The 25,401-nt window shown below is 42.4% G+C and overlaps 1 protein-coding gene across 18 annotated transcripts in view; it reads right to left on the reverse strand.

Moving 5' to 3' along the window:
• Positions 1 to 10,737: 10,737 nt before the first annotated feature.
• Positions 10,738 to 25,401, reverse strand: part of TRIP12 (thyroid hormone receptor interactor 12) — a 146,728-nt gene continuing 132,064 nt past the window's right edge. For all 18 annotated transcript variants that reach the window (XM_044241781.1, XM_044241779.1, XM_044241793.1 and 15 more), the window contains 8 exons: positions 20,829 to 20,943; positions 20,369 to 20,523; positions 19,489 to 19,653; positions 16,204 to 16,368; positions 14,552 to 14,665; positions 12,754 to 12,848; positions 11,962 to 12,065; positions 10,738 to 11,279 (listed from right to left, as the gene is read on the reverse strand). In XM_044241781.1, the coding sequence (XP_044097716.1) occupies positions 11,083 to 11,279; positions 11,962 to 12,065; positions 12,754 to 12,848; positions 14,552 to 14,665; positions 16,204 to 16,368; positions 19,489 to 19,653; positions 20,369 to 20,523; positions 20,829 to 20,943 (1,110 nt within the window). In that variant the 3' untranslated portion in view covers positions 10,738 to 11,082. The remainder of the gene's footprint in view (positions 11,280 to 11,961; positions 12,066 to 12,753; positions 12,849 to 14,551; positions 14,666 to 16,203; positions 16,369 to 19,488; positions 19,654 to 20,368; positions 20,524 to 20,828; positions 20,944 to 25,401) is intronic.

A 25,401-nucleotide genomic window follows, 5' to 3' on the forward strand; every position in this document is an offset into this window, starting at 1 on the left:
TCTCTCTCAAATTATGAATAAAATCTTGAAAAAAAGAAATTCCTAAAACAGTACATCTGTGTGTCTACATTTTATTTTTAAGAAGCATCTGTAGATGGGGCGCCTGGGTGGCTCAGTTGGTAAGCAGCTGCCTTCGGCTCGGGTCATGATCCCAGCATCCTGGGATCGAGTCCCACATCGGGCTCTTTGCTCGGCAGGGGGCCTGCTTCTCCCTCTGCCTCTGTCTGCCATTCTGTCTGAGTCTCCCCCTCTCTCTCTCTGATAAATAAAAAAAAATAAAAAAAAAAAAAGAAGTATCTGTAGAAAATAGAGCTGAGGGGAACTTGGGGAGTGCAGTTGGTTAAGCGGATGACTCTTGATTTGGACTCAGGTTGTGATCTCATGGGTCATGATCTCATGGTTGTGAGATCGAACCCCACATTGGGCTCCACACTGAGCACAGAGTCTGCTTGAAACTCTCTCCCTCTCCCTCTACTACTTATGCTCCAAATCAACCAAACAACCAACTAATCAATCTTAAAAAAAAAAAAGAAAAAGAATTGAAAAATTACATGTGTTTGTAACTGAAATAAAAGTTTCACAAAACACCCCTACTCCCTGTGAGATACTTTGCACTCCCATTTCAATTATTCTTTTCATACAAAGGCTATCTCTAGCTGCAGCTTTTTGAAAGTTAAAAGTTTTTCTTTTGGCTTTTAAAAAATATTTTCTACAGCAAACCCATTTTGTAATAAAACAAAGAAAAAGACTAAACAAAACCAAAAATTTAAAAATCATTTTCTTCCAAGTAGCCCTGGCCTCAAACAAGTTTGGTCCAGAGGGGGAAAAATCAAGCGGGGCCCCTGATTACTTTTCTAACATGTTGCAGCAGGGTTTGAGGTACACTGGAATCTGAAATAAATGCCCTCATCTCTTGCTCTTATCTCTGGGGTAGCCAGGTTTCAAGATGGGCCCCGTGATCCCCACCTCCTGGATTTTGCATCCTTGCAGAGTGCCCTCCCTCAGTGTATCAGGGTTGTCTCTGTGACCAAGAGTTTGTAGCAGAAATGAGGGAATGCCACTTCAAACATTAGGTTATACAAGACTGTGGCTCCTGTCCTGGGTGAAAGACACATACAGCAAGGAACCGAGGTATGCAGCCAGCAGTCAGTGAGGAACTGGGGCCTCCTGCCAATAGCCAAGTGAATAACTGTGATAACTACAGGCCCAGCACACTCATGAGAGACTGTGAACCACAATCCCCCAGTTAAGCTCCCAGACACATAACCATTGGGTGTGTAAGGTAACACATACTTGTTGTTTTAAGTTGGTCAATTTTGAGATAATTTGTTACACAGCAGTAGCTAACTAATACACGCCCCCAGGGAATGGTCGCTGGGATTCACTGGGCTGGCCCGGCAGCCCCCATTTAGAACTGAGAGAAGAGAAGGTACTGGGATTGTTCTATTGTTGTTGAGAAATAGGGAGACAGTTGGCTGGAAGCCCAGGGAGCAGGAAGGAGTAGAAAAACACAGAACGAAAACTTTGCCTCAAACTCAGTCTATGAAACAAGCAGCTATATTCAAGGTGAGGCATGGGATACACAGAAGCAAAAACTCACCTCTGCGGCCGCCATCCTCCTCACCCCATCGTTGCTGTGTGTAAACAAGAAAAGCTACTCATCTACCAAGTGGAATACAAAATTCAGTTGAATTCATTAAATGGCTTCTTTATCCTAATGAAGTGAAAAAAAAAAAATATATATATATTATATATATTATTATATATATATTATTATATATATTATATATATAATATTATATATATTATATATATTTAGAGGACTTTTCTGTGGTTTTCATGGAAAACTGACAACCAGGAACCCAAGGAAGGTGATTCTGTCCGCAAATCCAGCAAAACGGACCAACTGTTGTCTCCTCTGCTGTTGGGAACTTAGTCTGGGCTGTGCGTCCTGGTGGCTTTTGGGGACCCATCAGTATTTAATCCTCCTCACTTCCTGCTCTTTCTCCCTAGTCTGTCAGCTGGTTGCATTTTTCCTTCCTTCAGCTGGGGCATCCAACCATTCTTATAAACATGTAAGAACTCATATTTATATAAAGTGTTTGCTCTAAATCACTGAGGCTTGAACCACTGATACACAGGAGCCATGGTCTCGGTATTCGAAATATAAAATAAAAAACAGATGTAAATGTGTACACACACATTGCCAACAAGCTGGGATTTTACTTTAGTTTTGTTTGAGAGGTGAGGGGTGGCAGTGAGAAGCTGTGATTAGAAGGTTGCTACTTGTGATAGATGCTCTCCTTAGAAATCTGAAAGCTAGCAATTCTCTTTGCTTTCTGCACCGCCTTCCTACTCAAGACCCAGGGCACAGGGAAAGCTCTCACTACTGCTGAAAGGCGGGGAAGGAATGGAAGCCAGAAAGTGTGGATGGAGGGTGCTGGAGGGCAAACCTTACTCCAGTATTTCTGCATCATATCCTACCTCTTTGGGCATTGGGAGAACCCTGGCACCCCTTTCTTTGGGACAGGGTTCTTAATCATCAATGCCTTGTCCATCTCCCTTCCCTCAACCTCTGTGAGCTATGGAGAGGGTAGAGAAAAGATACCTGAGTTATCTATTGTGTAGATTGTAAATCTTACCCTATTGCATAAGTGTGTGATCTTGGGTAAGTGGCATCAACGCAATCATTTATTAAATAGAAGGCTGGTTTGTTGTTCTACTGACCCTTCCAGTTCCAAGAATCTAAACAATGGTAATAATTATTAACACCCCAGTCCTACCTCATCTCGCTCTCTAACTTCACTAATGGTAACTGAATAAACCACCAGAAACACTAAGATAGACAAGCACTAAACACCAAGATGGCATAAAAGTCCAAGGCATAGAATCAAAGTGATATTTTTTCCCTGAGTCACTTGAATATCTGGTCAGAGGTATTTCCAGAATAGACCTCCACTTCTCTTTTGGCAAATTAAAATTACATTAGAAATTGTTATGTGATTTTGTCAAACTCGATTAAAAGAGGACCTATGTACACTTGTTAATCACCTGAATTGATCTAAAAAAGACAGTCCATGGACTGTGTTAGAGGTTAGAAGCTTAGAAATTTAGAGCAGAAAGGGGATTTGGCGTTCATTTCATCTGCTCCTGTAATCGATAAGAAAATATTCAGTGAAAGTTACAGGACTTACCCGAAGTCAAATTCAAAAAAGAATGTAGCTCTCAAAATTTCAGAGCCCAGCCATCATTCTAAAATGCATGGCAGTTAAACAGAAATGTTAAAAAAAAAAAAAAAAAAAAAGTTTTGTAAATAGCAGGAAAGGATTTAACAACAAAAATCCGCAGTATTTTACAAATATTTATAACATTCTGAAATGAAACAAACAGCAACTTTAAGTTAAAAAAAAAAACTTTATCATCATGAAAACAAATATTACAGAAGTTAGAACCAGCCCCTGTAAATGTATTGGCGATTATAAGAAGTCATTCTGTGTTCACTTTCCTTCTTTCCTGGACTGTCTATACTAAGAAATATATTCCAACTACTTGTCATCTTAAAATTGACTTAAAAAAAGTTTTGTTTTCAAAATGGACTTTTGTCTTCCCCTGTTGCTTATCTATTGCAGTGAGAGAAACATTAAGATCTTTTCTCATTCATTCATTTTGTTAGAACAACGCTCTTTTAATTGATCAAACCTGACATCCCTAATCATTCCTACCTAGCTCATCCTATTTGGTCATGAAACTAAGTTCCCGTTCCTGAACAATCTCTGATTTTGTTTGTTTAGTCTATACTGGCTCAAGTGAACTATTTACCATAAAAATACAACTGGACTGTGCCAATAGCAATTTTGGCTGAGAAGACAGCATCGCCTGTGGTGATGGACCTGGTCATTACTGCTCGTGGTGGTATTGAGTGGTGATGCAAAGAGGCAGTTTTTCTGAGCGGGTGAAATTCTGACTGTTGATGACCCTAACTCTTCTTTTGATTGATTGATTGATTTGAGAGACAGACAGAAATAGTGAGAGAGAGAGAGAGAGAGCAAAAGTGGGCAGGAGAGAGAGAAGAGGACTCCCCGCTGAGCAGGGAGTCCAATTCAGGACTCGATCCCAGGACCCTGGGATCACGACCCGAGCCAAAGGCAGACGCTTATTAACCATCTGAGCCACCCAGGTGCCCCTCTTCTTTGGATTTTTACAAACATACATAGTTCAGCACTTAACTGTATATATAGTTGTTTTGGTTTCTTTTTGCTTTCTACTGGGACCTTAAAGTCCTTGGAGTTAAAGAGCACAGATTACAAAAAGGAGCTAACTGGCAAGGAGGAAACAATGTAAATGTAGAACCCTCATTCTTTCAGTGACTACTTGCATGCCAGGCGTCAAGCCAGGCGCCAGAGATGGGAAGACTGGAGGGCCGGCATCTCCCACAGGTGGTAAAACGTCACTCGACGGTGTTTGTAGTATGCTTCATGGACCACGAAAGTCTAGTGAAAATCTCCCTGTAAAGAGAAAACAATGGTTTAAACAAAAGCCTATCCGTCTGTCTACCTCTCTATCTATCCCTTTGAATTCATTCGCTTTGCGGTGAATGTCTTTTGATCAATTATTTAAGCGTTTCCCCATCCCACTTCCGCCCATCTCTATGGGGATGGTGAGATGGGTAAGAAAAACGCCCTGCTGGAGAGGAAGACCACAAAAGTCCCACGTTTTTACTTCTATTTGTCAAAATACCATTTAATGTTTGGGGAGGAAATGGGTATCATCTCTCTCCATCCATCTGGAATGTTATGCATCAGGACAAGGCGGGCAAACGAATCTATTCCAGTACTAAATTGTCCGTGGAGGAAAGCAAGCTTGTTTTGCCCACCCGGTTAGTCGATAATACTGAGAGACCAACTTGTTTTAAGTAAGTAGTTCTAGTTGAAAACACTGGCTTTGATATTTACTTATTATCCTCCAACATCAGTTGGAACTACTGAACTTTTCTCAATGAATTTAGTTAAGGCTGTTTTAATTTGGAAAAGAGACAATTGTAATGACATTTCCAGAATTCTCTTTAGTTGTATTTTAAAGAGAAAAGAGGAAATCTTCTTTCCAGGAATGTGGAAGTTCTCATTGAAGCTGAGTGTCAGACAGTAAGGAGGGTGATGTCCGCCCAAGAACACAAAGAGAGAGCGATATGCAGTATGTATGCAGAAAGGGCGAGGAAAAAATTATGGTTTTTTCTATCTAAATAATTTTTTTCCTTTTCAGATCCCTGTCTTATGCCTGCTTGGATGTGCCACGCAGTTCTGATTTGTTATTTACTACAATTATCTACTGAACATAATTTGAATGCTTCCCCAAAGCTGCAACACATGGTCACTGTTTCTCAGCTGGGAGAACCAGACCCCCTTATCTGGGATCTTTGAAAGTGTTAGGGGGCGTTCTGACTTGTCACAGCAACTAGACAGCTACTGACATTTGGAGCTGGGGACTAGGTCGTTGGCTCTGCAACAGCCCCTTCCCTAGAGAGTGTCTTGCCAACCCAAATGCCTAAAATGCCTTTGTTGAGAATCTCTGGAAGACGACTCAAAAAATCGTCCCCAAGATTGTGAGAATATTAACATTAAGACGTGACCTTAGATGACGCAACTGATTGTACCACTGCTGAGACTGGGGTGTGAGTTCGGGGTCCTGACTTTCCCTTGGAGGAGGGTTAGGACTCTTTCTGGTCCACAGCCTCGTTCTCACCAAGCCTTTCACGCAGCTCCGTGCAAGGTATCATGACGCCGGGGGCCATGCGCGGTTTCTGAGAGCTGTATGTTCTCTTGCACCAAGTGGTGTCAGTACTTGCTTTGGGCGTGGAGAACTGGCTGGGAGAACCAGTCTTAACAAAAGGCCACGTTCCTTCATATTAGGAAGTGAACACCCAGCCGAGTGCACGGAGCCTTCCCTCCATCCCTGTTAACTGCAGACAATCGTTTCAAAGCACCGCTTCCTTGCAGCAACCACCCACGGAGGGGTAAACTCCGTAAATGCCGAGCTATACCTTTAGCAACCTCGACTGTTCTCAGCCCACATGTTCCTTAATATGAATCTTTTTGATAAAATAAAAATTCTTAATAGAGTGTCCTAAGGAATGTTTCGATGTATAATAGTAACCTAGAGGATACTAAAATCTATTCTGGAAACCGGAATTCCCAGGGAGAGAGCAACCATCCAGGTGAGCTTGGGTCTTGAAGCCACAACAGGTACCAACACCTTACCTGTCTATTAAGGTTGTCCGGTGTCCCAAGGCAAATTCTTGGGGGCCAAATACACATTTGGAGGTTCTGGGGGCCATTCCCCTTGCAGGGCCCAGGACAGGCAACCTCTCCAGGCTCCAGCCCTGGCTTTGGTCCTCCGCCCGGAAAGTGGGAGAGGAGGGAACACAGACCAGATGGCAGGGAGGTTCCTAGCCTGGCTGAAGACGAGAAGGAAGCATGCAAGGTGCGAGAATGACACCTCCACATCCACAAATGCACTGGTCTCACGTGGAACACTATGTAGGGACACTATGTGCTTCCTACTAGAATACTGACTCGATGATCGCCATTAAGACTTAAGGCTTCTATTTAACCTGATGACCTACCAACATCAATTCATGGAGTTACAGCAACCAAAAATGTGATGCTACCAGATGCTCCTTGTCCCCCCATCAGATTCTGTAACCCAGACAGCTCGGCATCGGTTACAAACTTCACCTACGTGCCAGTCTCGTGATGGGCTTGCCCTCTGGCGCACCTTTCATCTGTGACTGAAAGTCTTTTGACAGATCAGGAGATTCATCAAGGGCAAAATGTGGTTTTACCCTTAGGCAGGTAGACTAAAACCACAGAGAATGTAGATGTCGTGTGTGTATACAGGTGTGTTATCAGTACATAGTAGGCATAAACTTCATTCACTTGTTCTCTGGAGAATAGAAACCCCCTGCCCCCACTGGCAAATTCAGTCATCACTCTTAAAAAATACATCCTAAAACGCTACCCTAAATCAATTCTGTTTCTCGGTTTCAGTGAAATATACTGACCCGGACATTTGTCAAGAACAGGGCAGCCAGTCCTGAAAGCCTACAACTGTGATGTCATGGTGTCCCCACTAGGGGGCTCTATGGTCTGTGTACATTACCAGGAATCTCCCGATGCCAAAGGTACTGCTTCCCCAAGGCCCAGGAGGATGTGATGGTGTTAACTTTCACCACCAACGAGCAAGCATTAGGGTCACATCCCTGAATATATTTGTTTTCCTCCACGATCTGCCTCTGGAGAAGTCTAAGATTACTATTTACCACTACAGGAAGCTTGCCAAAAGCCACCCATACAAGCATACCACTTCTCAGAAAAACCCTCTGGTTGTCCATAATTTAATAAAACTGACCATGTAGGATAATGCTGTTTATTAAAAATATATTCAGGGAGAAGGAAGTCAGTGCATTTATCCAATTTTACATACACATCTGTAGTCTGAGGTTCCATTATTCCAACAGTTCATATAAACCACTGTTTCAGAGAAGAGAAAAAAAAAGGCTTTACATAGGAGATCAGCAGTTGGTTATAGGTTTGGTAAGATGAGTAGGATTGTTGTAAAAATAAAACCACCTCTTCCATTAGTAAAGAATGTCTCCTTTATGCAGAACAAGTCTTCAGAGTTTAAGAACTTTTCTTGCAATAACTTGAAGTACTTGGAAAACAGCCAATCCTCCGTTTTCTATAAATATAAATGCTCTATTTTGTCTGGATTTCTTTTGAGGTAACAGAGGAAGCATTTTCAGTGATCTGTCACTAGGTTATCCTTTGCTGGGTAGGCCAACTACGGCAACATCAAACCTAAGACTCATACAGAAGCATTTCTGAGAATTAGAAATACAGAGCATGACATTTCCAAACAACAAACGTTCTCATTACAGTAGGGAAAATGAAATGGGTCAAAAACCAAAGCCTAAGATAAAGGAAGTAAATCTTTGCTAACGGAGAAGGAACAATGGCACCCAGAATCCCACATAAGGATTTGGCTTCTGAATGCATTGCTTAGGTCTTTCCCCTCCAAGTCTCCTCTCTCGTTACAAATTTCCTGGAATATCAGGGTCGTTCCCATTTCCTGAGTTTCTAAGCACTGACAGGAATTGGGAGCATAGCCTCGGCAGCTGGCGAATCAACCAGAGGGAAGACACACACAGAATTCGCTGGCTGGCTATTCCTGTGTTACATCAGAAGTCGGACCTAATTTCTGGGACTCGGATGCTGGGGCCTCTCCCTCAGTCTTATGGCCTTTCTGCAGAGGACACCATACAGCTCTTAACTCCAGACCTGTTAGTAACTAGTCAGTCACAGCTGCCCCACCCTCTTTCATGCCCTGTCCCCGAGTCACGGAAACAGGTAAGAGAGGCTTGAGGAAAACTACCTTCTTTATAGAATGTTGAAGTCAAAGAAAGTTCTCAGTCACTACAAATGCAGGAACCAGAGCTGAAGCTCAGGAAGAGAGAAGTCTGCCCTTACAATGAGTAGCTGTGTGCAAGTTTTCTGCTGGGTTGGGCTAAGGCATCTAGAACTCTCTCCATGTATGTTTCTGATTAGACAACTTTGAACTCACAATTCACTGCGGAGGGGCTGGGATGAGGGGATTACATTTAATTACCTCTTCCTTCTTAAAGTGAAGTAGTTAAAAATAGGTTCTCATATACAAAGTGGATCAGATCAGCTACCTGTGTAAACGACACCACAGCAAGTTAAAGGACAACAAAGTCTCAGTCACTACCCAACCGTCTAGGTGTATAAAGCATCCTCAGCAATCAGTGCTTGTTGGTAGAATTACTAAGCAAATAAATTTAAGGCAAAACTGTAATAATAGCAAATGAAGTATACACTTTCTTCCCTACGATGCAAGATTAAGGCCTCTGCCAAGAGAGATTGCTTTAAAATGGGAAGAGTCTTCCTGCCCCTAATTAACAAGGGATCCCACACGTGAAGGAGGAACTAAAGACTACAAGCATTGAAACAGGCGAACTACTGACTTTGCAACAACCAGAGTTTGACTCAAAACCATCCGATATATCGGTTGATGTGGGACATTAACGAGGCCGTAGCTGCCAAGGGCCACATTATGGATAAAATGTCAGATACAGATACTTCAGTAGGAAACATTGCTTTGTTTATACAGGTCTAAATTGTAACAACAGAACCGTTAGAAAAAATGAGGAACAAAATTCTATGTTCACACAAAAATCTTTGTGCTTAGTTTGTAAAAAGAGTATCAGAATAGTTCCAACAAATCGGCTCATTCTCTAACACAAAACATCCCTTGATCGCACCACTCAGCTCCTCGGCTGTCAATGCCAGAACTGCAGAAACACAACTCCCTTCTTGGGGGTCACGGTGGAGCTGCTCACTTGCCAGAGCCCCCTGAGCTGCTCTGACAGCTCCACCACACTTGGGGGGGGGGTCCCCGCCCAAGTTCTCGGTGAGGAGGGGGAGGCTCCATGTAAGGCCATTTAAGTGTAAAATGACAAAATCATCAAAAGTAAAACAAGCCACTAAGTTTCTCTTCATTGGAGGGATGGAAACAAAGGGGTTTCTACACCAATTAAGACAGACTTTGGAACAGTCTGTAAAACCAAAGAGAATTGATCTCTCGAAGTTCAATTTTAAAAAAAAAACACCACCAAAAACGAGCTCATCTCTCATTTCCAAAAAGAATTATGAAAATTCCCTCGAATTTATGCAACAGGCTTAGGAAGGAAAGAATCTCCTCTCGTTTTCTTTCCATGTTTTATGTTCTTCAAGTTACTACTGTAAATTCTTTGAACAGTGACATCAGCCACGACGCGACTCATGGAGACGTGACGATTTGCTTGCACTGAAATACATCTACACGATGGGAGGTTATGCATACGGCACAGAACTAAAAACAAAAAGGTGAAGCAAACTTTATTTTCAGGTGAAAACAGTAACCTATGGATTGTTGTAGATCTGGGAAATGAGCATGTGAAACAACTGGACAGAGCATCGCTTACAGGTGCTTTTATTGGTGCCGAGACAAAGGCTTAACTGTCCCAAGTCAGCCGGGGGCGTGGGGGGAGTGTGGAAGGAAGAAGACTCTGAACAAGGGAGAAAAAAATTCCTTTACTCCAACAGGGGCTGAAAATTGCCAATTTTCTTGAAAATGTTACATCAATTCAAAATGCTCTGGTCTGAGGGTAATAGATCCTGGCCAGCCTGAGCTGCAGACTTTTGAACCTACAAAGAAGAAATGAGTGAGCTTTCCCGGCTTCAGCCCAGAGGCTACTGTGGTCACCAGAGTCACGGTATCAACGGTCCTGTGTGTCACTGGGGAGAGGGCAGCAGTGCCCTACAGCTAGATTCAAACTAAGCTATGAGAAAAGTCTACCTGGCTACAAAGGCTGAATTACATCGACAGTATGTTTCCGTTCAGTGAGTCTTAAGCCGTATCTTAACTGGGGAGAGATCACGGAACAGAAGCCCATGGCTGACGGAAACGGGACTGCCGCAAGCGCTGTAGGCGGAAGAACCGCGGGGGCCGCAGACAACACGTGACTCCGGGAGGGTAATCGGGGCAGTGGCGGGCACGGACAGCTAACCTACGCGCCCGCATCTGTCAAAGACACGTGGGCTTGAGTTTCTATCCTTATGAACCAGATGTGTCCTTGAAGGAGACAACGTGCAGACTTGGCTCGATGGACACACACACCCGGAGTTAAACTGCACAGCGACATTTATTGTTTCAGCCTGGAAAAACATCCCTTTTTTTAAATTTCACACAGCAAAGCAAGTTAAAAACTTCACTCATCAAATAAATGATAATTTAAACAAGAACTTGCTAAAGAACCCTCATCACAACAACGTTTTAGGGCCTGATCACTTTTAAGTCCATGGGGCCATTAATGAATATCGACCAAGTGTCTCTTGTATGATCTGCAAGCCGTTTTTCCTACAACAAGAAGGCGTAACATGTTTCCTTGACTCAGGTGATACATTTAGAAAAGAAATCATGATTTTTTTCTTTTGCTGTAACAGGCAGACACTGCGTTTCTCGTTGTGATCAGGAAAGATGGAACGACTGCTGCCCTTCTCTCGCTGCGATCAACAGTTTCTCACGCATTATCTCGATGCTCGAGTAGTCCGGCAACTTAAGATAGTTCACACAAGTCATGACAGAGGGCAAGAAGTCATCGGGGTTTTCTGTTGATTCGAATGTCTTCCGGACAATTGTCAAAGGTGGATTCAAACTCCGGAAGCCTGATGAAAGGGAAGGAAAAAAGACCAAGGAACCTATTAGCAAGTTTGTAGGATGCAAACGGCCAACTCAGAAGAGAACATTTTCTCAGCCAGAAGAATCAGTCTGGAATCCCAAACACACCCTCTCCCACTATCACTACCAGGAAACGTCGCACCCCCTTGTTGCACGGGGGTCAGCTCACACACACAGGTGTTCTTTCTTGCTTGGCAATTAAATCTACATATTTGATATATGTTTAATGTAAGGTGACTGGTATCTGTTTTATTTACCATAAAAAGCCCGCGTAGAATATGGAGGCAAACAGTTCCTTAGGCTTTCTGACTTTTAAAACAGAATACCAATTCAACTCCTGTTAGGAGTGATTCACTTCTAGGAAAGTAGACTCTGCAAAGCACTCTCCTCTAAGAGTTTCTAATTCAAATGGCCTGAGGATCTGAATTTTATCTAGAAAAGTAGCATTATGTGTTCATTAACAATCCTACTTCAGTGTGTTTAAGAGACCATCCTTATGAACGTCCCTGCTGGTGAAAGCTCTTATACATTGCAAAACAGGGTGAACACTTAGAAGCATTACGGTGTTACAGCTAAGGCCCTGTAAGTCAACTACAGAATATCCTGCTGTGGTACTGAAGTCTGGCTGGCTGACACACCCGTTTACCCACCGAGCAAAGGCATACCCACCTCCAACAGGCAATCTTGGGCTACCTGTCACAAACTGGAGAAATAACCTCTGCTGCTCATTATCAAAACTACTGAGAATCTCAAACAAGAACTTCACAGCCCGACTACAACAGAAATAAACAACCACAATTATTGCATCATATTAAAATACAGTTTTGAATCACCCCACAATGCAGACCCTCACAATTAGCTACATACTGTAAAAACTTAACTACCACTACCTATGAATTCACATTCCAGTACACTCTGAAATCCAACTGGTTTCTGTTGTCACAGCTGGAATTCAAATGGCAGGATTAAGACATGTCAGGGACTATACAGATGTCTCCGTTTTACTACACAGAAAAATGGGTAACGGGGTGAGACCCGTCTTCTCCCATCCCCCAGCCTGTTCATATTTACAGAAATGCTTGATAAAGAATCTTCGGGTCCTAAGGTCTTAACAGAAACAAGGCCAAAATATCAGAAAAGTCTCCTTTAAAATAGGTAGACAAACTTAGGGTGCCGGGATGCCTCAGTGTGTTAAGCATCTGCTTTTGGCTCAGGTCATGATCTCAGGGTCCTAGAATTGAGCCCCTCATGAGGATCCCTGCTCCGTGGGGAATCTATTTCTCCCTCTATCCCTCTCCTCACTCGTGCCCATGCGCTCTCAAATAAATAAATGTTTTTTAAAATATTTTTTAAATAAAATAGGTAGACAAATTTAAAAATGTTTATGATGTATACATATACATGCACACACCACCCAATTCTTGACCCTCAAATGAAAATCCTGCCGACCCCACTACTAACCTGTCGTGAGTATAACCGTGATCTGGCCTGCAGCATTCCATCAGTGTCTTTGCATCCCACGTGTCTGCCTTGCTGCCGCACAAGAGCTGATCCAGCTGCGTGTTCACACAATGATAACAAATTACTAAAGACACAGCTGCATAACAGAGTGAAATTCACAGACGTGTTTTGCGGTATACCAATAGAATACAGGTCTACACGTGCCAAAGGAAAGTTTCATTCTCAGCATCAAAACGTTCTGCCGAGAACCTCTTTTTGTCCGATGTGCTCTTCTACTGCACTTATGAAATCAGTCTCCTCTCCAGCTATAGGAAGAAGCCCTCTGCCCCCATGTAGGGACTGGGGCCTAGAGAAACCTTTAATTGCCAACAGAACATACTTGGGACAAATCCTTGGTGTAAGTTTACTTGACTCTTCTCATGTCTTTAGCGGCTTTCCCTTGATCATCTACTTCTAACCAGGGAGAGTTCATAAATCCTATCTTCTAGAAACCCAAGGGTATACATGAAGGAAGCTAAGACACAGACTACTGAGCTGGAGAGAGAAGTGGGAGAAGCAAGCTGAATGAAGACAGCAAATGGGCAGCTTTCCCACTCTTTACTGTAAAGAGAGGCAGATGGTGGCCAGATGGTGGCTGGGGCGGCACGGGGACCAAGCTAGCCATCACAGGGGAACATTAGAAAGCAAACAAGTGCTCGTATCTGCCTGGAAAATCTAACATCAGCTTCAAATTAAACCACCTTTTCTCTGGTTAACTGCCCATCTGCAGAATGACTGCGTACTTTGAGAAAATCCAATTCAAGGCATATCAAATTTAGTGTCTACTGTTATGTCACCCACTTTCAGGGTACTTAATGCATCCTATTCAGTAACACAGAGGTTATCGCAATTCACGGATGAGGCAGGCAGATCAGATGCAATAACCTAGGTAAGGTCAGATGGTTAAGTGGTGGGGACCAGAATTCAATTCCAGGAGCAACGCCTGCTGCTTTCAATTCCAGGTGACATTCAGTTCCTCAAAGTGCCAGGTACACCACCTGCTTCAGTGAGTGGCAAATCGGAGTGAACATAAAAACCATAATGGAGATTACAATGCTAAGTCATTCAAAGAAAGCTGGATTTAGCCAGTAACAGACATGTATTCTAAAGTTACTGCTCAAATAATAAACAAAAGGGATTCCAAACTTTCGCTCCTTCCTATGCCAGCTCCTCACTAGCGAGTAGTTTTTCAGACTCTTGTTGCACTTAAGAAGGCTGGAAAACTGCACAAAGGCTCACGTCCCCCTTCTCAACAGCATCCGCAACACTCCCTTAAAACTTTAAGGACTGACTGCAATCGTAAAGCAATGTCTTACCTAATCCAGGAAGTTTAGGTTAAAAAGAAAAAAAGGTGCCCCCTCCTCTGTGTTCACCACTGTGGACCCAGAAGGGACCCAGGCCCCTTCCTGCCAGCCCCAATAACCCAGACACCTGCATCCCACCCCACCCAGGGCCAGGGGACAACGAGGCTATGTGCTCACCAATCACACATAGACCCCACTCTCTGTTAAATTATATTTAGTATTTATATAATACAAATGTTACATTTATGTTCTATTATATTTTGTATTTAAGGCTCTTCTTTGCTCAGGGAATGATCTTTCCCAAACCTCCCACAACTCCCATCTCCGCTTGGTTTTTGTTGTTGTGGTTGTTTGCAACAACCTTTGGCTAGATGGCACAGAGACAGCCCGCTAAGATAACTACAGGTACACATGGAGTGATGAGCGGTTCTTTCTTGGAGACATAAGGTACTCACTTCTTCCGGGTAGAAGTACTGAAGATGACTAAGTGGGAAGACGGATTCAAATCCATCTCTGAAGGAATCGAATTGCCTGGAAACGCCTTCATTTAGTGCCCAGAATATAACCAGCTGCAAAAAGAAAGGTCTTTTAGAAACCCTGACAAGATTTCATTTCTCTTTCCTATTCAATACTTGGCAAAGTACAGTGAAACATCCTTCCTGATCACTTAGAAAAAACAACAAGAAAATAGGAAACAAAATACAAGTCATTCAAGTCTCTAAAATACCTCTCAGAAAACTGCATAAAAGATCACTCAGGTCAACTTCTAACTGGGGGCCTGGCCAATAAGAAAATGTAAGGCGGCAACCACCAACACCAACCAAACAAACAAAAACAACCCATGAGCATTTATATTTAGTAAAAATACATTTATGTAAAAACCTGATGGCACAGAACAGCACCTTCCCAGATGAGAAACAGATGACAGTGTCCCAAAAGGATAAAATGTTATTTAGAAGTAAAGCTGATGTTTCAAGATTCGCAATTATCAACTGTTAAGTGTTTTGAATTTTTAGTGTGAAAATTTTTCTAAATCCTGATTAAGTTCTTAGAAGGCAACCCTTCCACTTCACTTAGCAAAGGCCAACTGTGCAAATGCAGTCCCAGGAAGTCGAAAAGTAACAGAAAGCTCCTGTTATCGGTCCAACATGATCATGATCTAGTCATCAGTGACTCTGGCTAACCCACTGAGTTCAAGAAATACAGGACATGTTCAGATAAAAATAAAAACAAAAACGAAAGCATTATTACAAATTATTTTCAGAGAACCTTCACCTGGTCATTTGCCAGTAGGCTAAAAGTTCAGCTTTCTCAAGGTAAGGAAAAAAGCAGGTAGTAAGAGCAAACAGTTCTCTGAATACTGAAGCGGGTGTCTGTCAGTCAGTCACAGAACTGTCGGGGACACGAAACAAAGTCTGAAGACCTCTGCTATCTATTCTCCTTCTCTAGCAGATGAAGAAAACCAGAGCCAACATGTTTCCAAGGTTCTATCCAAAATCCCACTGTAGGTTGCTGAAAAAACCAAGTTTGGGTGTAGTTGATATTCGATCTTGAACCCAAAGCTCTTCCCACTTGAAGTCAGAAATAAACCAGAAGAAAATTTTTTTAAAAAGTAGTAATAAAGATCGATGTAAGTTATCTTAAAACAGAATTTCTTTTCAATACAAAATAATTTTCCCTTAATTTAGCAAATATAATTAAGAACCATGAACTATCTCAAAGTCTTTGCTACCCCCATAAACGTACGTGTGTGTGTTAATTCTATCAAGTTAGCCACTTTGATAGAAAGACAAAATGCAGTTAAGCGAGAACAGAGTGATAGCTCCTTTTCACCGATTTCTTTTAAATACAGACAAGGTGATATTATTGGTATTCAAGCTTGAGGACAGCAAATATGAGGTCACATGAGGATCATGAACTATCCAACATGTTCTCTCAAGCACAGACAGAAGCTAAAACCTGAAGAAATGGACTGATGCCGTGATCATGGGTGCCAAGAGTTTCACTGGGCTGGAGAGGCAGCGTCCCTCTCCCCCAGAGCAGTGTCAACAAGAAGCCCCGTGTCCCCATGCTGGCCTTTCCCCGAAAGGGCGCCGCGACTACTTACTCTTAGATACTCCTCTAAGTTGTGGATGGTGACAGGTATATCCTTTCCTCCTTTCTTCAGTTCGATGTTGGGAAACCCTGGCAGAGTGAAATCCAATCCTAGATCTTCAACTGAGCAGCCATTCATAGTCAGGGTTTCTAATGCATATTGTAGACTCTCTTTGGTCTAAAAAGGGGGGATGAGAGATGTCAGGCACTGTCATTCCATTGGTTCTGTGTCTGTGTTTGTAAGACAAAAGATATGCTAATACATTTTAAGGGCTCCCTCTGCTCTTCCAGGACTTCTTTTTGTGTCCTCATCTACACATGAACAAGTCTCAGATCCCAAAGGAAATAATCTCAAGCATTTCAGAATCCAACTATTTTTATTTGGGGAAAAATAAGCTCACTTAATTATTCCTTCAAAATGAGATGTCGGTCAATGTAACCACATTTCAAATTGGATTTCACAAAAAGTCATAATCGCTTCTACATGATGGTCCATTTGAGAGTGATTACAGAGCCAGACAAACTTTTCCTAAGTTCTGTATTAATCTTCATGAATCCAATTATACATATAGTTAACTGCCATTCCTTAGACAGGAAACCATAAATACAAAGAATGCATTATTACTTGAGTAAATACAAATAGCGCACCATCTAAGGAATGGTAATTAACTTTTATTCCCCCGCTCCTCCCCGGAAAAGCTCAAGTCTAAGGGACACCCTGAAGATTTCTCATCCTATGACTTCAGGACTTCAGCACTATGACAACAGATCTGTATCCACAAAATAATGCTGTGGTGAAGAAAGGTTCCAACAGAGCCCTTGAGTCATACTCTAAAGACAAATGTTAAAAGCAGTCTGTATTATTTATTTTTTAATTCTAACACACATTTAAGAATTACACATTTTTTAAGATTAGAAACCAACATGCAAAACGACAACTACTACCTGAAAATGAAGGTACATGGTACAGGAGAAAGCGAAATGGCTTTCCAAATTCGAAATACCCCCAAGTATGAAATTCCCAGTGGCTGAACAGTCCAGGTGCAAGAAATTAGTCATTTAAACTAAAAAAAAGCTAGGAAGTTCTGATTTAAATTAGTCACTTTTAAAAAGGAAATTAAAGCCATCCAGATTAATTCCGAATGCAGAAGAGGAAAAAACACTAAGATTATACCTTAATCTGTCCTTCCCTGTAAAAAGCCTGTGTTTAGGTCTCTCCTCAGCTGCAGGTGAATCATTTGATGAAACCAGAAGGGAGGCCTTTCATTTTAGGTTTAAGGTATTTCTCAGAAAGACTAGATAGTAATCATCAACATCTCTCAAATGTTCTCCTCCTGGAAAGCTCTTGAAACTGCCCCCCACCTCGCACACAGATCAAAGTGGTCACTGCTATCCTAACGGAAAGTCTCTTCTCCCACAGTTACTTAGGGAACATCTTATTTATAAAGGTCTGCATTATAACATGCTATCATTGAGAGGAATCTAGAATATATAGGGTCCCTGAGATATTTAGAAGGAATTCACTGTTCATTTCTCCAGACTTTACATTACATTGAGAGCTAGTAAGCTTCATGTGTCTTTTAAGAATTTACACTTCCAAGTTTGCTCCACCTATAACTTCATAAACAATGAGGTGAGGGGCTCCAGAATACCACATACCACCATTCCTCATGCACTGGATGAAAACTGGTTAATACAGTACAGCACTTTCCACGGAATGTGGTTTCTGTGCTATGCATTTTATACTTTTAAACTGACAACATCAAAAATAAAGATTAAAGATTTGTAGAACAAATCTCAAAAAGGATTAAATAGAACGGGTGGCACGGTGCAAAGTGTGTAAGAGAGAAAGCTGCAGAACTCGAACGCGAGTTCCAGCTCTCCTCCCACACTCTGGATCCATGACCTTGGCCAGTTACTGAACCTATCTGCCCTGAGTGTCTCATGAGCAAAAGAAGAATAACAGAAACACCTACGTCTCTGACACATGTTGTGGATTAAATGAATTAATATACATGCGGCACGTGGAACAGTGTCTTTCCTTCCTTTTTTGGGGGCCACCATTTACCTAAGAGGTGATTCCAAATAAGATTGCCTTCATTTTTAAAATTTACAAAGTTGGGAGCGACTGGGTGGCTCAGTGGGTTAAGCCTCTGCCTTTGGCTCAGGTCATGATCGCAGAGTCCTGGGATGGAGCCCTGCATCAGGCTCTCTGCTCAGCAGAGAGCCTGCTTCACCCTCTCTCTCTGCCCACTTGTGATCTCTGTCAAATAAATAAATTAAAAATATTTTATAAAAAATTAAAGAAATAAAATTTATAAAGTTGATAAGCATAAAACTGATTCTAAAAAATGTTAAAACAAAATATCTTCTATGGAAAAGATGGACTTGGCCTCTTTAAAATGCTAATTGCTGTCAATAAACAAACTATTCTTTCCAAAAATCACTAATTAATAAGGGGGATAAAATTAATTCCCTTACAAATCACCTTCTTCCCTGATAAGGCATTTTAAAATTCCCATCTGTCGAGAGCTCTTCTCCAGTTTATCGGGAGATGTGACACTTTCCCTACAAAATCTGCTCTATTCTTACTTTACACAATTCATAAAATGGGAGTTGATTTAACACTGGTCCATGCTGCCTGCCCAAATATAGCTAACTGACGCTGTGCCGCTATTTTTTAAATGTGACTTTGTCTTCTTCTGCCTGATACAGAACCCACTATTAATTTCAGATTGGGTCAAATAATTTTTAATCTCTTAATATGTAAAGAATATACATTAATAATATAAAGCTCAAGATTAGCCACTCTAATAAAGAAGCCTCAACAGATGTTACTAAGAAATAGCAGACACCTACTACGCCCTTTAAAACTATTTTTCTGATCTTTCTATAAACAGATGGACTGTTCCTAAATTAAGCTACCTTTCTGGAAAAACAATCTGTCCTGAGAATAGTTTTTATTGGTTCAAATGCTTACCAAAGAAATTCAGTATGATACAGTATCTGCCCAGACACATAACCCACCTAAAATTATTAAGAGCCTTATGTGTTCAAGTCAGGAGTGTTTTTCATTTATTTGTTAATCAAGCTGTTATCACCTGCTGTTTTTATAAGTCATCTTACTCACTGTGAAATCGTTTCAGTTAATCTAATAAAAAAAATAACTCTTCTAAAATAAAATAAATAAAATAATGTAAAATAGTAACTCTGTCAAATAGAAACCATTTAACAAAGACCTCATCTTACAACAGTAGAAACGGATCCACTTGATCATTTCCTCATCTTCTAACCTTACCTGGGATTTATCTTGTTCAAGTCTTTTCTTCTGTCTGACAATGTCTTCTAGGTGATACACTGATCTGGCTACAACCGGGTCAATGTCAAACAAATCATGCGATGTCAGTGAAGTTTCCTGCCTCAACATCCACTTATAAAAGGGTAAGCCAAGGGGAAGGTCCACCTGAAAGGAAGTATACAAAATATTCTAACAGTCACGCTAAGCTCCTAGAACTGCCTCAGCTCTGTAACGGACACTCTAAGAGATCATTTATTAAGGCTGAGTAATAACTCACCCCTCCAAAGAAACCACATTTCGGAACTGTTTCTCTCATTACACACAATTGTTCCCATTTAAACCCAATTTGGGGCCCTGATATTGTGAAAAATTTAATACACCAAAGAATCCTATTTAAACAGTGACCCGAAAAAGGTTATCTTTCAATGATGGACATATATTTTCCATAAGGGCCTCCAAACTAAGAGATCGTTTACAGGAATCTTAATCTATTTGGGATGGAATAAACTAAATTCTACTGTAGTCTGCACTACTGCACATCTGGGGGAAAAAGAGGTTAAAAAGAAGAACCAAATAATTAAAACTGAAAAAAATGTAACTTCTAAAGTAACTGGTTAACAGCCCATTCTGTAGGCAAGACAAAACTGTTCACTTGGAAACTTGACACTGGATGAAAGAAAATGTCTTCTACATAGTGACCAAGTATCTCAGATACTGGTCCCGAATTAGTGTTTTTAAATAGAAATCTCCATGTAAGTCATATGCCCATTAAGCCCATGACACACTGTTTTAAAACCCAGCATGAAGTGCAGGGGATTGAGATATTCTCAGAGTACACAGACACAGAAAAATGTAGACAAGCAAATAATCCTAAACTTACCAATCTGAAATCCATGATAGCCTTGGCCATTAATTTTCCTAAGAAGCGAAACTTCATCTTAACCTTTGCGATGTGAGCTGGCTTAGCCGTCCTACCAAAGGGAAGCGCAAATAGGCCCTGGAGGTTTTGAATATACTTGGTCCCTTCTTGGCTTCCTATGAAATGAGCAAGTCACAAAACTTTAGATGCTATTTCCAAAAAACAAAACAAGACAGGACAAAACCTGATAACTAAGAACATCTAAGCAAGTCAGTATTCTCAAAATCAGGATCATGGAATAAAGTCCTCTAGAGCTGGAAGGTTCTCCCTAATTTGATAAAAGAGGAAACAAAGGCTAATATTTGAATGACGGTCAGAGACCATGGCCCTCTACTAGAAAGTAAATCTATTTAATGAATTATAAAGGCCCTTTTACCTCACGTGTAAAGCACAAACTGACGACCTCACACATTAATATTACCTTTTGGATTGCTAAGAGTCACTTCTTCACCTCTCCAGAGACCCAAGTCAGCTCTCTGTAGTTCCTGAGATACAAGTGCATAAAACTCCAGTGTAGGCCCGAGACCTGTACCAACCTACAAAAGAACAAAGGCAAAACAATTTCAAATTTTCAGACTTTACGCTGCCTTTTTCTTGGGCCAACCTCTTTGCAATATGGATACTAGCAGCAACTGTTTAATTCATGCACCATTTCCCCAACTGTCCTGATCAGGCTCCTTCAGCCTTGGTCCCCCGGAACAAGAACAAGCCACCATCTGTTACTGCCCAGGACCCTCACATTCGCACTGTGTGCTGTGGGCTTCTACACTGACAACAGTACTGCTGTAGCTCTCGCACCCCTGGCGAATAAGAAGGCTTTGTCTGAGGATGATCTCCTTCCAGAGTTTTGTCGGGTGAGCTATTACCCTGAAACCAACTCACATGTCGTCTCCTCAAGAGAAGCCTCCTCTTCAGCACAGGGACTCTGCTCCTTTTTCTTCAGGAATCGTTGTTCAGCGACTTCTCACATCACCTCACACTGCCACAGTTTCATTCTATGTTTGCATTTCTCCCTCAAGGGCAACTTTAATTCACCTCTATACCCTCAAGAGTACCTGGACACACAACAGCCACTGAACACTGCTTTGCTGAAGAACACAGGGCCCAGGGAGGTCAGACCCAGGCGAGCACCCACCGGGCTAACTTAGTCTCAGGGAGTACGTCGGTGCTTCTCAAGCCCCCCCGGCGCCCTAGAAACTCCTGAGCGCTTTATCAGTATGTTCGCATGGAGATGGTGAGCATGTCCTGAAGATTCTCGCTTGACAAGTATGGTTAAAGCCTGGGCACTGGTATTTTAAAACCAGCCTGGTTGTGACTGTACAGCTCTGAACGAAAAGCCCCGCTCCATGAGAGGCATCACGTGTCTAGGCTCATAGCCTACTCACTCCTTCACGTTCTATAAAGGTCTGACCAGCTCGGACCATAAATTAGATATGCAGCTTATGACAAGTTAATATAGTAGTTTATAGGCCACCTCAAACCATTATCCTGATCAAGAGAACTAGAGTTCACTTAGAGATGATTTGCAGATAATGGGCATTATTTTATCATGATCACTGTTACTTTTTTAAAGTATCCAAACTAGTTTAAAGATCAGATCCAATCCACCAAGTATTTCACTCTAACTCTGCAAACAGCAACATACCAGGCTGGATGTGGTGGCACCTTCCGGACCCACCACCACCACCCTGGCTTTTCTTTTTTTCACTCTGCACATTCCAACCCATCATTCAACACTGTAAGCCCCCCTTCAAAATATATTCTGACCTGGTCCCTTTCCTGGTCTACTGCTAGAGCCTCCTGCATGCTCTCTGCACCTGCATTCCCGGCATCTCCTCGTCCAGCCTCACAGTGCCGAGAGGCCTCCCATCTCACTCAGAGCAAAAGCTCGCGTTCTTCCGCCGGGCTGCACTGCCTGGGTGACCCCTCTCATAGCCTGACTCCTACTCTGGCTGGTCATTCTGTGGAAGGACCAGGAATCTGCCTCAGGGCTTTTGCTTCTCTGTTCTAGAAAAACCCTTCACTAAATCTGCCTCAGGGCTTTTGCTTCTCTGTTCTAGAAAAACCCTTCACTAAAAAGCCTGTCAAAGTCCTCTTAACCACACTATCCCTTAACCACCCTATCCCTTCCCCCATGCCAATCCACCTTTCTTTCTCTTCATCATGTGACCCATCATATGCATATGCGTAAATATGCTGGGGGGGGGGAGTTCTGTGATGGTAGGAATTCTGTATACTTTGTTCGCCACTGAATCCTGAGGACTGGAGGAGAGGAGGGAAAGGAAGAAAGAGAAGCCAAGAAAAAAGAAAAACTGCAGTAACATCTGATATCCAGCAGATGGTGCTTTAGAGCCACTTAAGTTTTCTCCTTTTAGCGTAATTACCCTAGGCTAAATGGAAATCACAAATCAGATCAGTTTAATTCCTTCATCCAAGGAACGGGCTGTTATTTTTAAAGGTAAAACAGACCTAAAATATCAAACTGCACTAGTATCACTGTAAACATGTCATCACAGCAAATCTGTGAGGTGTGGAAGGAGGTAGTCAAAGCTGTTCTGGCAATTTACCCTGTAACCTGGCTGGCCAGCAGCCCTGCGACAGATCAACCTTATCTTTTCAGGCTTTTGTTCTACTCAGCCACTCCACTAGAAAGGTAGGTACTTTGGTTTTGCTTCATCTGTTTTTAAAGGAAGGAAAAGGGGGAGCCTGGGTGGCTCAGTGGGTTAGGCCTTGTCATGGTCTCCGGGTCCTGGAATCAAGCCCCACACTGGGCTCTCTGCTCAGCAGGGAGACTGCTTCCCCCCGCCGCCCCGCCCCACCGCCTGCCTCTCTGCCTGCTTGTGATCTCTCTCTCTCAAATAAGTAAATTCTTATGGCTCAGTGGGTTGGAGCCTCTGCCTTCGGCTCGGGTTATGATCCTAGGGTCCTGGGATCGAGTCCCGCATCCGGCTCTCTGCTCCGCAGGGAGCCTGCTACCTCCTCTCTCTCTGCCTGCCTCTCTGCCTACTTGCGATCTCTGTCTGACAAATAAATAAATAAAATCTTAAAAAAAGGGGGGGGAGAAAAAGGATAAATAAAGCACTAGGAATAAAAACACAGAAAAAATGAATTTTGACAACTGAGTCTTTCTCTTTCAAAAGCTAACACCAAAAGCTAACATACCAGCATTTACAACAGGACAATGTTCTACCATTAATCATTCAAACAACATGGGATGAGAAAGGTCCATCTCTTCTGCCCCTCTTGAGGTATCACCAAGGACTTTACAGAACTGCCCAGTGTCATGGTCAGGCAGCGCTGGTGCCAGGCTCCAGAGTCCCCGCTCCTAACACTTTGCCCTCCTGGAGGTTGGTCATTTGTAGCCCCAGCCAATCTTGGGGCTTAAAGACTCTCTGAGCCTAGACACTGGTTTACCAATCATCCCTATTCAAGATGGGGCCCATCTGGATTTGATACTTCGAATTGGGATTCTTCTAGAGCTACTCTGGAGTCTTCCTAATAGTCACTTCCAGACCTGTAGGGTTTAATCTGCTTTACAACCTGAGGCCCTTTGTATCTAAAAAGTCAGTACTCCTCCCAAGCCCTATTCCCCAATGATCCTCCTAGAATCTTTCCCATAATTAGTGGGTAGGACCCAGCAGTGGAGATTATTAAATTAAGACTTCTACATCAGTAACTCAGTCCTGATGACCTGTGGCGCAATCACTGTGATGCTATCGTGAACTTGTTCAGGTTCCGTGTAAGAGGCAATGTGAACAGAACCACGAAGGATATGAGAGGGAAGGAAAGACATTCCTGGCAAGAAAACAATGTACTGGGGTAAAAAAGTAAAAATTAAAGTTAAAAATAAACTCAGGAAAAGAAGTCACCTGGGGCAGAGATCTTGCAGTTTTAAGAAGAAGAAATGCACATGTAAACATCTGAAGAACTGTATCTCTGAGCAAGAGGCACGGTCAGGGTGGCTTCAAAAGAGCGTGCCAATTTCTTATCCAGCAGCCAAGGCCTCCACTCCATCTCCCTCTGCCCCATCGCTTCTGCTACTTGCCACAAAGCCCAATCCTTTGCTCGACCCACAGCCTTTGGTCCCCTAGTTCTTCTGCTCTCTTCCATCAGTCGAACTCTATGAACCTGCTCACACGCTCCTAGGACGGTAGGACTTGGATCCTCTGTACCTCTGTCCTGTGCTGCACACCACCCCCTCCCGCCACTGCACCTCTGACTGTAGGAACTCTGCCATAACCCGGATCCCTAGCACATGGTCGACTTCCTAGATCACAATGACTTCAAGTTTTACTTTTGATGACTAAATACTCTCAAATTAACTTTTCAAAAGTCTTAATGAGATGAAAATGCCTAAGAAAAATCAAACTCATATTAAAATTCCTTGGATAACCGTAGGTGAAACTGCAGATTGTTAGTGGTTGTACTCTACCTCACATTTTACAGTCAAGAAAACTGATGGGCAGAGTGACTGGCTATTATAATCAGTGTAATAGAAGCTTTGGACATTTTAAGTCTTTACGAGTTTTAGAAGTCTAAACATTCTCAAGTTTTGTCTTAAAAATATTGAGGGGAAAGAGGGAGGAAAAGTACCCTCAAGAGTTTTTCCACAGAGAAAACCATTATTTGAAACTTCTTGAGGGCCGGTCCAGGCTGTTTAATATAAAAGTGTCTTAAAAGAAAGAAATGAGGGGCGCCCGGGTGGCTCAGTGGGTTAAAGCCTCTGCCTTCGGCTCAGGTCATGATCCCAGGGTCCTGGGATCAAGCCCCACATCGGGCTCTCTGCTCAGCAGGGAGCCTGCTTCCCCCCTCCCCCCGTCTGCCTCTCTGCCTACTTGTGATCTCTGTCAAATAAATAAAATCTTTTAAAAAAGAAAGAAAGAAATGACAAAGGTTAGAAAGTAAGTAAAAACATATTTTTTCTCCACAGCCGACAAGACTGTCCAACACCCCAGGCGAGCCAACTATAGCTCCAGTCCACTTCCTCTTTTTGT

Source organism: Neovison vison, chromosome 3 (genome assembly GCF_020171115.1).
Source record: "Neovison vison isolate M4711 chromosome 3, ASM_NN_V1, whole genome shotgun sequence".
NCBI classification, from domain to species: domain Eukaryota; kingdom Metazoa; phylum Chordata; class Mammalia; order Carnivora; family Mustelidae; genus Neogale; species Neogale vison.